Raw genomic sequence first — 13,670 nt, 5'->3', positions numbered from 1 at the left:
TCTGTTAAGGAAAATCTAAATATAGGAAAACTAAGAGATCTATTAAATATTTTTGTTAAACATATTTTTAATACTATTGTAAAAAAAGAAAAGAAAAAAAACGAAATAACTTCCTATTTCAAACCATTGCATAGAAAAAGAGGTAATATTATTTTTAATACAATAGTAATTTAACAATATAAAATATTGTTAAGTATTTACAGATATATGAAATATAACGTTGAATTACTTTTCCATACGATTTTGCTGATGAATGAAAAGACAAGCTCGGAATTCGCGACACAAAGTCCCATTTCACGGTACAATTGAATTGAAAAAAAACTGACTTACGCGATATGCATATAAGCGTATCACGTACGAGTGTATATTTAAATGCAGCAATACTCATACATCATTAGATAGTCGTGACACTTCTTGGCAAACGTCCAACTTTACGAAATCGGCGAAAGTAATCGAATGTGGTTGGCAAATGCATAAAAGGTGAATTCAAATAACGTACAAACGCGACAGGATTTCAAAACAACCACACCTGCAGTTTTCTGAAATCGAAATAATAAAACGCTTTAAATCATTCATCACATCACGTAAGTATGATTAATATATTAATTATTATAAATATAGTATTGTATAGAAAAATATATAACACGATAAAAGTTAGAAACATTTTCCTAATTTGTTAGACAACAAAATATAAATTTATATTAACTGTTTTAAATATGCGAAATATTAAGTCATCCATTATTCACTATTGATTATTTGCTATCTATTTTTTATATTTATTATTCCTCATTGTTTTTTATGTCGCGCCAAAATTAATTCCTTTAGCGTCAAATAGATTATGATTGAAAACGAGGAAAGTTTCTTCTTTAGAAAGTTAATTAATATTCATGATAGGCTCTAAGAAAATTAATTCTAAACTAGTTTAAATTTGATTCTGAAAAGATTGATTCTAAATTGGTTTAGATTTGATTCAGATCTGGCTTACAGAATTGACAAAAATGCTCTGAGAATCGACATCTCTTAAAATCCAGTTCACGTAGCTCGGATTAGTCTGATTAATCAATACACGTATATTATGAACAATCATCAATCTTCTTTCCGTTAAAAGACATATTTTTTTTACAACAAAAAGCCTTTTCATTAAAATCGGACGTCATTTTTTTAAAACTTAAGAAAAGTTGTATGCAAATCTTTTAAAACTTAGAAATTTTATGCAAATTGTTTTCATTTCAAAATATTCAAAATGTAAAATGGTTAACACGAAAATTTAATGTAAAAAAATGTAATATATGTGTATGTGTGCTTTATATATGTATAAAATACATATACATATAATTGCAAAAATAAAACATTTCACTATTCAAGTATTGGTTTAAATGCAAAATGATTGCATAAATTCTTTAAGATAAATGAAATTATGACAATCAAGCTTATCTATGTATACAAAATTCATATTTTATATTTAAAATGTTTATTAACAATAATTTCAATGATGGACAATTTTGTAAGTCGCAAGTCACAACATAATGCAAATATATACCATGTTGTCTCTTTTATAGTTTCTTATAGTTTTCCATCTTATTATTAAACGTATAAAAAAGACTTATAATAAAACTTAAAAAAAAATACATACGTCCGGACTATAAAATACATTTATCCGGTGCACTGGCCACAATAATCACTTACGCATGTACATAGAATTGAAACATTCACCCGTTTGTATTAAATACCATTAAATTAAATAGTTCGTCTGAGAGAATGAGGTCAAGGACTATTATTTTAACGCAACTATTTACAATCGCTCACATCGTTCATGGAAACACACTAGCAAAATAGTCTGCACATGCACAAATAATCATCTTGAGCATTTTCTACACTTGATACGTCATCGTCTGGCACGCGACTCCTACAAAAATATTTTTAAAAAATAACATTAAACATTATTTTAAAGTTTTATATTTTTTTTCAATAAATAAAATTATATTTGTGTAATATTTTAATTGTAAAAATATTATATTTTAAAAATATACTTTTAGAATGCTTTTTAATAATATTCGAAAAGTACAGCATTAAATTGAACTTCTCTATTAATAGAAATTTTTATATTACATGCTTATTTATTAAATATTGAAGAAATTAAAAACATATAAATTTTAAAACTTTTTAAAAACGTATATAACGTATGCGAATTATATTTCGTTCTTAAGAGTATATTAGAAACTTTCTCGCTAAAGCTTGTAAAATATTATATTATAATACATTGAAGATATAATTTCATAAAATAAAAAGTAAATTAAAACAGAAGTTCATTAAACAATTTTAGTTATATAAACGTTAACTCAATAATCATACGTGCCTTCGAAAGTTTAGAGTGCGGCGTAGGAGGTTCAGTATCATTGTTATCATATTCATTATCGACAGGCGACGTAAACTCCTCGTGTTCCATGATGCCCCACAAAGGAATGCTCTCTGGACCTGTGGAAGCCACAGCTAAATTGTTCACAGCCTGAGGCAGCACTTGATAAGCTTTTTCGATTGACTCGAATATATCGGACTTTTGCGTTATTTCTGTATCTGTTTGCGAAGTTTTCTTCGATTCCTTCCTGTTTCTTTCTGCTTCTTTCAACACCTTCTCTTGTCTGTATTCGGGATTTAATCTAGGAGTAGTTACAGTTGACAGAGGCGTTACTATATGAACGCGTTCTCTGTTCACTGAAGAAATTCCTATGGGAAAGGCTTGCCATAAATCCTCGGTGGAAGCATCAATAAAACTTCCAGTCGACTTGTCAGTTTGTATTACCTTAAATGCAAAATATGAAAAGAAAATAAGGTATAAGTTATTTCTTATAACATTAATATGTGTCTTTGAAACTCTTATTAATTATTCGTACTCGCGATTCTTTCACATTGCTGCCCGATCGTTTATAGTTTTCATCATTGAAGCTGAATCCACTCAAAGTAAGAATCTTATTATTATCGTTGTGAGAATCAGCTACATAATTAACGGGCTTAGTGGTCATGAAATACTCGGTAGGGATCTTTTTTGAAGGAAAAAGGTATGGATTGCTCGATTTAAGCCATACTGGACTAACGGTTGTGGCCTTTGAATATTCCTAAATTAAATACAAGTAATGATTATTATTATTATTATCATTTACTATAAATATACTAGATCAGCGCGCGCGCGCACGCACATTGAAATTTTCGGCATTGATAATAATCAACTCTATCGTTTCTTCAAAGGTTCTGTTCATAACTTCTCTAATTTATTTATAAATACGCATTTTTAAAAAACACATACCTGTATCGTCCAATTGTCAATATTCTTTTGCAGTTTATGTATTACATCTATGGAATTGTTCGTTTTAGCATCAACTGATTTTTTAGCATTGTCAAATATCTTCGGTAAAGAATCTAAAGATTGAAAAATGTATGACGAATTTGGAGGACTAATCACTTCAATTCTGTTTCTTGATTCTTCGCCGACATAACTGTCATGATTGGATTCACTGGTGTCAGTGTTTCTTTCATGCGATGGATGGAATGGAAGTGGTGTGTATTCCGATGTATAGGGAATGATGAGTTGCACCTAAAAATTTTTTAACAGAATTACAGTTTACGATAAGTTAGGATAGTTTCTCTTTGAAGATGTATTTTTCTGCTCAAGTAACACGATCTTATCACCTGTTTATTCCTTGTTGCACCTTGCTGCCTAGATGTTTCATCCAAATTAACATTAATGTCACTGAATGATTCTTCCGCTACATCATCATTTAACTGATTCCGAGGTGGTTTTCCATTTGTACCTATTGAAATAAAAAAACAATTGACTATAGATCTTCTTCTTTATCAGATTGCGAAACATCTTGTTCTCGAATATTTTTCATACCTTGAGTTATGTTATTATTGATTTTAGATTCTTTTGCCACGGTATCAATTATCTCGATATAATCCGTAGGAGGGTAAGGTTCCGTTGAAGCGATGCCTTGACGTGTTCCGAAAATCTCATCGCCAAATGCTACAGTTGTCCCGGTAATCTTAGTACTCTGAAAGTCCGCGAACGAGTTAGAGGTCGTCGGTATCGAGGACGAGTGCGTCCGACTTTCATCCTTCTGCGTGAAATCTAGCAACGGTGACTCCTCAAAATTTATTGAATCTCCAATGTTTCCAGAAGGTTCTATGTGTAAAGGTGCTCTAAAGTCCTCAGCGACATTAGCGCTGGAGGACAGGTCGTTATACGAGTGCTCGTTGTTTGGTAGTCGATCGAGACTGGAAATTCCGTAGCTGCTGGGAAGATTTTGATTAGTTTGACTCACGTCAGATCCACTCAATCCCGTTACTTCATAAAGTTCTTCGTTATTAGATATTCCCGAAGTATGACCGTGAGACACTTGAGTGCCGCTGGAAGACAAATCATTATGTGCCACATTATTTTGATTTTGAACATTTTGAACATTTTCGAATTCTCCGTTGCTTATACCAGGATTAGTATATCCTAGTTCTTGAGAAACAGCTCCTTCACCTGAATGAGCCCAAGGACCTGAGTATATAGGTTGTTCGTTATGTCCACTGTTGAAAGTAGGTCCTGCTATCGTTGCTGCATCATTGGAAATTGATAATGGTGGTGACTTAAGATATCCTGAATTTTCGTGGGTAGTGACTTGTACAGGTTGATTAAAATTGACTGCTTTAAAGAGCGGTGGCATTGCTCCGGGAAACAGATGCGGGTTTGCCAACGGATTAATGAAAGGACCGTTCTGTCTAATATTGGGCAATGGTGGTGCGAAAGAGAAGTCCGGAGCTCGGACTTCTTGCGAGGCAGCATGATAAGCGTCATGAGGTATTTCGTGATTTGTAGGCAGGTATTTGCCACCTGACGATTCAAGTGGTGGCGGTGCATACGAAGCGCCTCCTACATGTCCGTTATGTCCTTGTTGCGTGTCCTGTATCGGCACCCAGGGGACTCTGTTGCAAGAACTGCAATTCTTGGTTTGAACCGGAGCAGGATATCCCGAATAATCGTTGGAAAAATGGTTGAGAGAGGACGGAGGAACAGGTGGTTTCTCATAATCCACAGGGGGAGGACCATTGTAGGCTGTCGCGTGTAGTAAAGGAGCGGATTGACCGAACTTTGCGACTTCAGACTGCGGAGGCAATAGTGGCTGCGGCGGTGGCGGTGATTGTGGTTGTGGCGAAGAATCAGAACTGAAGGGATTCAACCAGCTCATCAGCTGTTGGAAGTATCCTGGCTGTGAGGTTGGCTGATAATTCGCCAATCTTGGAATTCTGCCCGTATAAGAGCTTGGTGGAGGCGGTGGAACGAGATATTCGTTGATTCTACGAATTCGTCGAACATTGTACTGTCTACTCCAAGCATTCTGGTTAGCAAAAGCCTCGTTGATTATATAGATTATCAACAATAAAAATGGCAAGACCTGCAACACGAAATCATTGCTAGTAAGAAAATGTTAGATTAATACTTTTTCAGTATAACATACTCGACTTTTCCAATATTTTTTTGTTGCTTATGACATGGTACCATTATGTTCCTTAATGTCTGGCGTTTTAATTATAAAAATGTTTTACAATATTTTCATTTTTATGAAAGTTATAAATAATCAAATTGAATATGCCATACATCAGTGTGTTGTTTCCATAATGAGAGGCGTTTAAGATAAAAATACTAACGTTACCAACTGAAAATATATTTTATTGTATCTGTAAATTATTTTATTATAACCAAGAAATAATAATACTGAAATCTTCGCTTTTAAATAATTTAACAAAGGTATTCGTCAAATCCAAATTTTTACTACATAGTCTTAAATAAAAATGAGAAACACAAATGTTTATTAAAGTAGATGGACACATGCTAACAATTATTTTTCTCTTTCTCAATATGCTACGTATCATTTGTCCAACGAAATCTCGTTCGCATTATATTATTATGTACACTTTCCGCAACAGTCAATGACGTGTCGGAGAATAACGTGCGGAGAAGCGAACTGGGTCACACCATGAGAATCATTCTACGCTACCGCGGATTATGTATGCCGTGCGTGAAATTAGACGCCTTCTGCCTTGTTATTCCAGAATGGAGTCCTCGTTGAACTCGGTTTTCCTCTCCTTAGTCCTAAATTCAGCTGATTACCCCGCTTTAATACGCCTCTTGCAATTTACGCATGTAAGGAACGAACAATATTACCGCGCCGCAAAAATCATTCAGTCGCAAAGCAGTTAACAATTGGTTTGCGTTTCAAGTGCCACAAATCATATACTCTCGTCACGTTCGTAATCTTCAGATTTTATATTCGCTTAACGAATTGTTAAACTAACTCTTTCCAAAATTGGCTTTCAAACCGAGTGAAAACTCGCGCAATTGTCATTCGAGATTCTAAGATTCTTCGATCTATATTTAACCGACATAGAACTTCACAATCGTCATCTTTCTCAAAAAATTTTAAGTTAACCAATCATTATCGACAGCAAAAAATCATAAGATATCTAAATGCAATATTACTATAAGGTCAAGAATGTGCCACGAGAAAGGATCACGAATTCAATTCAAGTAGAATTACTTCGATCGATTACTCAATTATTCAATTCTATTTGTATAGAATGATTATCTAATAGTTATACTTATTTAAAGACAAAAATTTTAAAATTTAACGTATTTTGTATTTCTATATCATTTCTTAATCAATTTGGACATCAATTTCCAGGGTTGGGTAGTGCTAAGTTAAAAAGGTAAAAGTTAAGTTAAAAAGTTAAAAAGTTAATTAATTTTAACTTAACTTACAATTAGTTACATTTTAGACTCTTAACTTTTTAACTTAATTTAGTTACATTTTATCGGTAACTATTAACCTTTAATTTGATTTTTTTGAAGTCAATCCTCAAACACAATGCGAGAGGATAATGAATATATAATTTAGTAATTTTATATTGTATAATCGTTATTTGTGAACAAAATATAACCAGATTCTTTAATAAATATGCTGTGAGATAGGAAAAACACGAAAAATTATGTAAAATGGTCAAACTTTTTCTTTTTTCTTTTTGTTTTTAGTTGCTCGTTCGGACCAATTTAACTTTTAACTTTTCAATTACTTTTTTTATTAACTTAACTTTTAATTCAATTAATTTTATTATGGATTAACTTGTATTTTAATTAAGTTAAATTTTCAAGGCTGTTAACTTTAACTTAATTTAGTTAAAAAAAAAAGTTAACTTACCCAACTCTATATCAATTTCTTATTTAATTATTATGGCGCATTTATTCTAGGATGTTATAGTTTCTACGATATAATATTCGAGTCATTACAAAATGAATATTTCTCATGAATACATTCAATATAATAAATGATAGTTATATATAATTATTATGTAATAAAACATAGGATATATCAACACAATAAAGATTTATAATATATAAACAATATTTACTGTAATTTTAATTTTATTTCTTCCTTTTGTTCAAAACAATTTTTGCAGCTAGATTTTTGGACGCAAGAAATCGCACCCTCACCATCAAAATTCCACCAAAATCCGCGATGAGTTATTCCCTCGAAAGCAGGATACTTTTTGGTACTAGGAAGCCTTTACCACAGAAGACGGCGAGGAAAACGAAGGAAATGTCGAAGAAAGGCCGGGAATTGTCGCGATTCGCAGCACCCGCGGCAGCATTGAGATTCTCCCACGTCGATTGAATGCGAGGGAGAAAGAGTTCTCCACGTGCTAGTTCTTCGCGTACGTGCAGCTACGTCGCCGCTCTCATGAGAGAGAACGAGAGTAAGACTGCGGGTGACCGTGTTTGTCCCACGAACCGGAAGCCGCGTAGGAAAGTGAAGAAACGGAAGAAAAGAGGCGGCGCGCACTCGCGCACACCATGCGCGAGAAACGCACCTCTAATAACGCGTTACGACGATTTTACGCGCACATGGGAGCACGTTATGCAAATTGCTTCCGACCAGGTCGCACTCTACCTTGCACTCTACGTGCAACACGCGCAATTCGCGACGCGTCGCGTCGCGTACATGGTTTCGTTTACGGCTCGCAGGTGTTCGACACAAGGTAGTTTCTCGCCTGATGACTGACTATAACGCGCGAATCGAAATTGTCACGCTTATCCCACGAAGATACTTCACGCAGTAGTTAGAAAATTTTCCTCTATATTTATGTATACTTCGAAAATTTATTAGATAGTCTTGTGAATTCCAATCGCAATATCTTACTATATATATATAATATATGTATTACATTTACATATACATGTTATTATATATATATACGTATTAAATTTACATATACATATTATTATATGTATATGTATACATAATATTACATTTACATATTATATATATATATATATATGTATGTATATGTGTGTGTGTATTTCAACAAAATTCAACGCTCAAATAAACCTACTTGTTCCTGCGTATATTCTTTCGGTACGATGTTATATCTTTATCTGTGAAACGATGTAGCACGACGCTGTTTCCTAAGACATTAATGAGAAGTCAGTAGGCTACGAATACCCAACAAGTATTAATCAAGCATGGATTGAGAAGAATAGACTCCGCGCACTTAAGTTAAGGATGGAATTAAGGATAGAAGAACAGGTCGAAATCAGTTAAGAAGCGAATAGGTCCGATTTCTCGGCTAGAGATCGTCCAGAACATCTGGAGAGCATCGCGATTTGGCACACACAGGTCGACGGTCTACGACTGACGATCACATCGAGCGTACTGATCGATTCTCTTCCTCAACCATTTAAACCGTCACGTTTGGACTGGAAATTATGGTTCTATTTGACTGCACGGTAAATATACCAGCTTCAACCACAATCCAGCGGGGGTCTCGACCCAGAAGTGCAAGGTGAGAGGACGCAAATGTACGAATGCATCAGCGTAACTACGATATTGAAAATCGACGATGTGCAATTCTATTATAAATTCTCTCTTCAATCAGCAAACTGTTCTAGTAAACGTAAGCAGAATCGATAAAACTTACACATCAAAGTAAAAAAAAATGTAATATAACAATAACATAAATATAAATCTAATATGTATATATATATATATATAATTGCAATATAATATAAATACAATATAAATGCAATAAATGTACGAAGCTAAGATAATTACAATATATAATGCAAATGTATTCTATACATCTACATTTTGTAAGTATTTTAATTTAAATTTGCAGAGAGACAATTTGTCCCTGATGAAAATAATAACCGTTTGTTTCGATAAACGAGAGTTCGCTAAAAGCTATACAAATTATTAACGCGTAATAACAGCGTATTTACTAATAACGTAAAATGGGCATACCGCAAATTCTAATAATCGTTTTCCCGAAAACGGCGATACTGCCGCACGGAAGTTATCCGTGTGCTTTCTCATTAAGAACATCCCACGCTGCCGCAAAAATTAATTATTAAAACGTTCAATTATTAAAATTGATTACGCCACTGTGCCCATGCGCGTATACAAACTCGTCGTCAAAGATGTGAAGATCCACGCACACATAAAGCGAGTAATGTAGGTAAGTGGGCTGTGGGTATTACGACGAGCTGAAATCGTGTAATCCCGACAGTGTGTACGCGAGTGTGTGAGTGTCCTATACGGACGCACGTGTGTCAGAAAATAAATGTCAGCGCTAATCGAGACGAACCGCTGCCGATAATGAGGCTGCGCTCTCATTATGAGATAACGTTTTCCGAAATGAAACGATCATCGCGTACGAGAAATTCTAGTAGATATCTTTGTGAAATCGAGACCCAACATTAACGAGATCGATATTTACAGGCGAAACTTTCGATGTTATTCAGTAAAGCTGCTGCTCTCTTTGGTTACACAAAATAAAATAATATAATAATCATAATTATACCATTTTGTAAAAATGTGTGTAATAATTTTTCCGATTTTTTCTTCAATGTACGCGAAATGTATTTCAAAAAATGTCAATTTTAATAAAAAATTTTAAAAAGTGCAAATAAGTAAAAGTTAATATTCTTTTTAAATTAACAATCAAAAATAATTTTTAAAAATGGACTATTAAAAGATAAGCGTGGAAAACGACGCGCTAATTAATCAATTAGCCAAATTATATATTTATAATAATTATATAAAAGAACATAAAAAAGTATGTACGTTGTGCAGAATTATGAAAAGAGCATGGTATTATCCTGTCACTTTCTAAGGTAGGTCTAAATTCCCGTGGGAATAGTAGAGTGAAAATCGGGAGATGGGCGATGATCTTCTCGAGAAAAGACGAGCCCTAACGGTGCTTCAGCGGCGCAGAAGACAATTACAGGAGCGTCAAGACAGAGAGAGTTGTAACTATCGTATTTACATCGCGAGCTGCTCCAGTTCGACGTATGTAAGGAAAATACGACGCAAAGCATTTGTCGTGCCCCCTCATATGGACTTTTTAAAGTAGGAAATCATGATGCTTGACGTTTTATTGCGCATAATTTGATACCCACGATTTCGAAACGCAGAAGAAACTTATATCGCAAATTATCGTCTTATTTAGAAAATAACACAGGAAGTGTTGTCAATTCTTTTTAGCAAGCTTCCGTAATTTAAAAATTCCAAAATCTAAACATAAAGTTATTCACGGTAATATATATTAAGCGGAAGAAACATAAGCAAAAGTCCTCTAAAAAATACAATAATTATATTTAGAAATATCTCGCAAGAAAAGGAAGCACAATCCATATTAGCTATGTTATTATTGATAATTTATCAATAAACTCTTAACAAACGGAAAGAGCTCTATCTTTATTTTGTTAATGCAAATAAATCTATTGATTAGTGCTACTAACTTTGCTTGCACTTCTAACTTTCACTGTTCTAATTACCTATAAAGTGATGTTGCAACATAAATTACGTAGGTATTTGATATTTTTATCTTTTTATTCTAATATTGACAAATTATGGGAGTGCCTTGCATATCTGTTGAAACAAGATATAAAATAAAATATAGATACTAAAATATCAAAATATGACATGCACTTTGAGTAGAAAAGCTTCATATTTTGGACAACGGATATCGCACGCTCGTTAAGATCCAGTATTGACACTTTTCTAAAGCTGAAATGATAAAGCGTGTAAATGGAAAGTAACTTTTCTTTTTGTCTCTTCTAAGAATATGATTTCTCATACTTTATCCGTTATCAGCACTATGTATATTTACAGATGAAACTTGAACAGACTTTATCTAAAATTGAAATGGAAAAATATCAACATGTCAATACTATGGAATATTGATATACTCAGATTTTAAATCACGCAATGATTGTAGAAACTATTCTAATAAAAAAATGAATATTAAAGATAGCTTCTTCCTTAGTAATACCGTTGGAGGGGGGAAACTATTATTTTTGGCAACATATTTATTAAATTTTAATATTCCTCTTATATCTTTTCTTTAAATAAATTAAAGTAATATCTATTTTATTTAAATTAATTATTTCACTATCCATTTTTATGCTTTGCAGTTCAATAAAAAAAGTAACAGCTCAAAAATTATTAGCACCTCTATGTTAATAGAAATCGACATAAATTTCGCTAGTTAAGTGACATAACTGATGCAGATGTCTTCCTTTTATAATTCCACGATACTTCGTATAATAATCTTGGTAATTATAACAAAAAAGTATTAATTTTTTATTAAGGAAAATCTGTATTTTTGTATTATTCTACGATTCTTTTTGGAAATCGGGACTACGTAAAACACGTGCAAACGGAAAGCGATAAATTTAGGTCGGTCGAAAGAGTTTCCCTCTTTGACTGGCGATGTGCCGAACAGCCTGATCGTTCCCCTCGAAAGTGGCTTACGTCTTCGTCATTTATTCGTCGTCCTGACGCGCGCTATCGTCGATTCACGATGTGCATAAATCAACCGTGACTCTTGAGATACAACGCGAGCAGTGCATTATTAACATACAGCTCCGACCTGCTCTCCTAGCTAATTAAAGAACGTGACTGTGAGACGATTTACATGAACCAAAATAGCTTTTCAAAGAAACTATGATTTTAGAACTGAAATTTAACTATTAATTTTGACTAATGATAATTAGGAAAAGGCTTCCTTCTATTTACAATAAATTATCTTTGAGGATATAAAAGTACAAAATACAAAATTGCCAAAAATAGACTGATAAAATGATAAAAAAGAATTAATATATATACATGCGCACAGCACAACTTTCTAACGACAAAATAATTTGTACAAGAGAAATGCAACTATATTTGAAAAAATATGTAATCCTTTGTTATTTCTCATACTTTTCTACAAAGATACAAATTACAAAGTCTCTTAATTATTAACAAAACAATGTTTGATATTAATGCGGACAGCTCTCACGCGTTTATTATTGCCCATGTAATATAGATTAGACTCGAAAGCGTACATATTTTCTATGTAGTCAAGGCTCTCACACGTTTCTCGGTACATCATAATCGCACAGCCTATACGATTCGCCTCGTTATCGATACCGCGAGTAAAGAGAATTATAGCGCATTAAAATGATCCATCATTAAATTCACTGGAATGATCAAACGCAACAGCAGCAATTTGCATTTTTTTTTAGCCGGAAACTATTGCATGCGATGAAGATAATGAAAAATTGCTTCTTGATAACGAATTTTCTATATTGATGTTGCTATCTTATTAGTATAATAAAATTGTATTATAAAGATGTTTACACAAAAATATATATCATCGAATAGTTTCTATGATTATTTTTATATAATTACTTTTAATTAATATCTATATAATATTTATAAATAAAAATTAATCTTTGCAATTAAACACCTTTATATCAAACATATAACGTTTTAGCATTCAAATTTTATTGACAATTAGCTTGTCCCGTGATCTATTATTGTTTTCATTTAATTTTTAATCCTATTAAACCTTTTTATTTATTATTTATTGTCATTTTGAACATAAAATTAATAATAATAATTTGGTAATAATTTGATAATTGATTATAATACTATTTGGTACTATGCAACATTAATCAATCAAATTCTACAATCCGATTTTAAAAGCTCTAAAATCTCTTCTACGGCAATAATAGTTCTACAATTAGGTACTCGGTGACTTCGTTCCGATAATGATTCTTTCGACCTTTTACTATCAAAGTTACTCACTCTTCGAGCATCCATCTCTCCTGCACTCAGGATCTCTCCGCCAGGAACATGTCACATGCACGCGAAACCAATATCACACTCGTTCTAAATTTTTTTTAGAGAAAATTGAATTCCTGCTAACTCTCAACCTTGTGTCATCGTCACAGCGCGTAATACGATCAAACGGGCGCGAGAACACTGTCCTCTTCCTCGCCGCGTGAAGGTGAAGGTTGAAATGGAAGGACGCAGGATCGAAACAACACGACCATGCATGGGAAGGGGGATGGGAAAAAAGAATAAGATGGGAGGAAAGATGCGCACTTGACCAGGGTTAAAGAGAGAGTCCATTGGAGCGTCTTCAACCCAAGTCACTTATATACATTTGCGTTTCTCCTTCTTTCCTGACACCTCTCTCTCTTTTCCATAGCACCTTTCCCTCGCTCCAAAACAAGGATTCCTCCGTGTATATTCACCTGATCTCTCTCTTTGAGCCTGCAGTTGAATGCGTGGATTAGACGGAGA

The 13,670-nt window shown here is 33.3% G+C and overlaps 1 protein-coding gene across 1 annotated transcript; it reads right to left on the bottom strand.

The window, feature by feature from the left end:
• Positions 1–1,627: 1,627 nt before the first annotated feature.
• On the bottom strand, positions 1,628–13,479 carry LOC108721890 (uncharacterized). Its single transcript, XM_018446679.1, has 7 exons — positions 13,170–13,479; positions 3,890–5,435; positions 3,685–3,806; positions 3,302–3,589; positions 2,892–3,113; positions 2,357–2,800; positions 1,628–1,906 (listed from the first exon to the last, which is right to left on the bottom strand). Exons 1-7 carry the CDS (start codon positions 13,182–13,184, stop codon positions 1,886–1,888), a joined length of 2,658 nt encoding a protein of 885 aa, XP_018302181.1. The 5' UTR covers positions 13,185–13,479; the 3' UTR covers positions 1,628–1,885.
• Positions 13,480–13,670: the final 191 nt, after the last annotated feature.

Source organism: Mycetomoellerius zeteki, unplaced genomic scaffold, assembly GCF_001594055.1.
Source record: "Mycetomoellerius zeteki isolate Tzet28-1 unplaced genomic scaffold, Tzet1.0 scaffold188, whole genome shotgun sequence".
Lineage (NCBI taxonomy): Eukaryota > Metazoa > Arthropoda > Insecta > Hymenoptera > Formicidae > Mycetomoellerius > Mycetomoellerius zeteki.
Note: the sequence above shows the minus strand (reverse complement) of the source record. Positions and strands in the feature narration are given on the sequence as shown.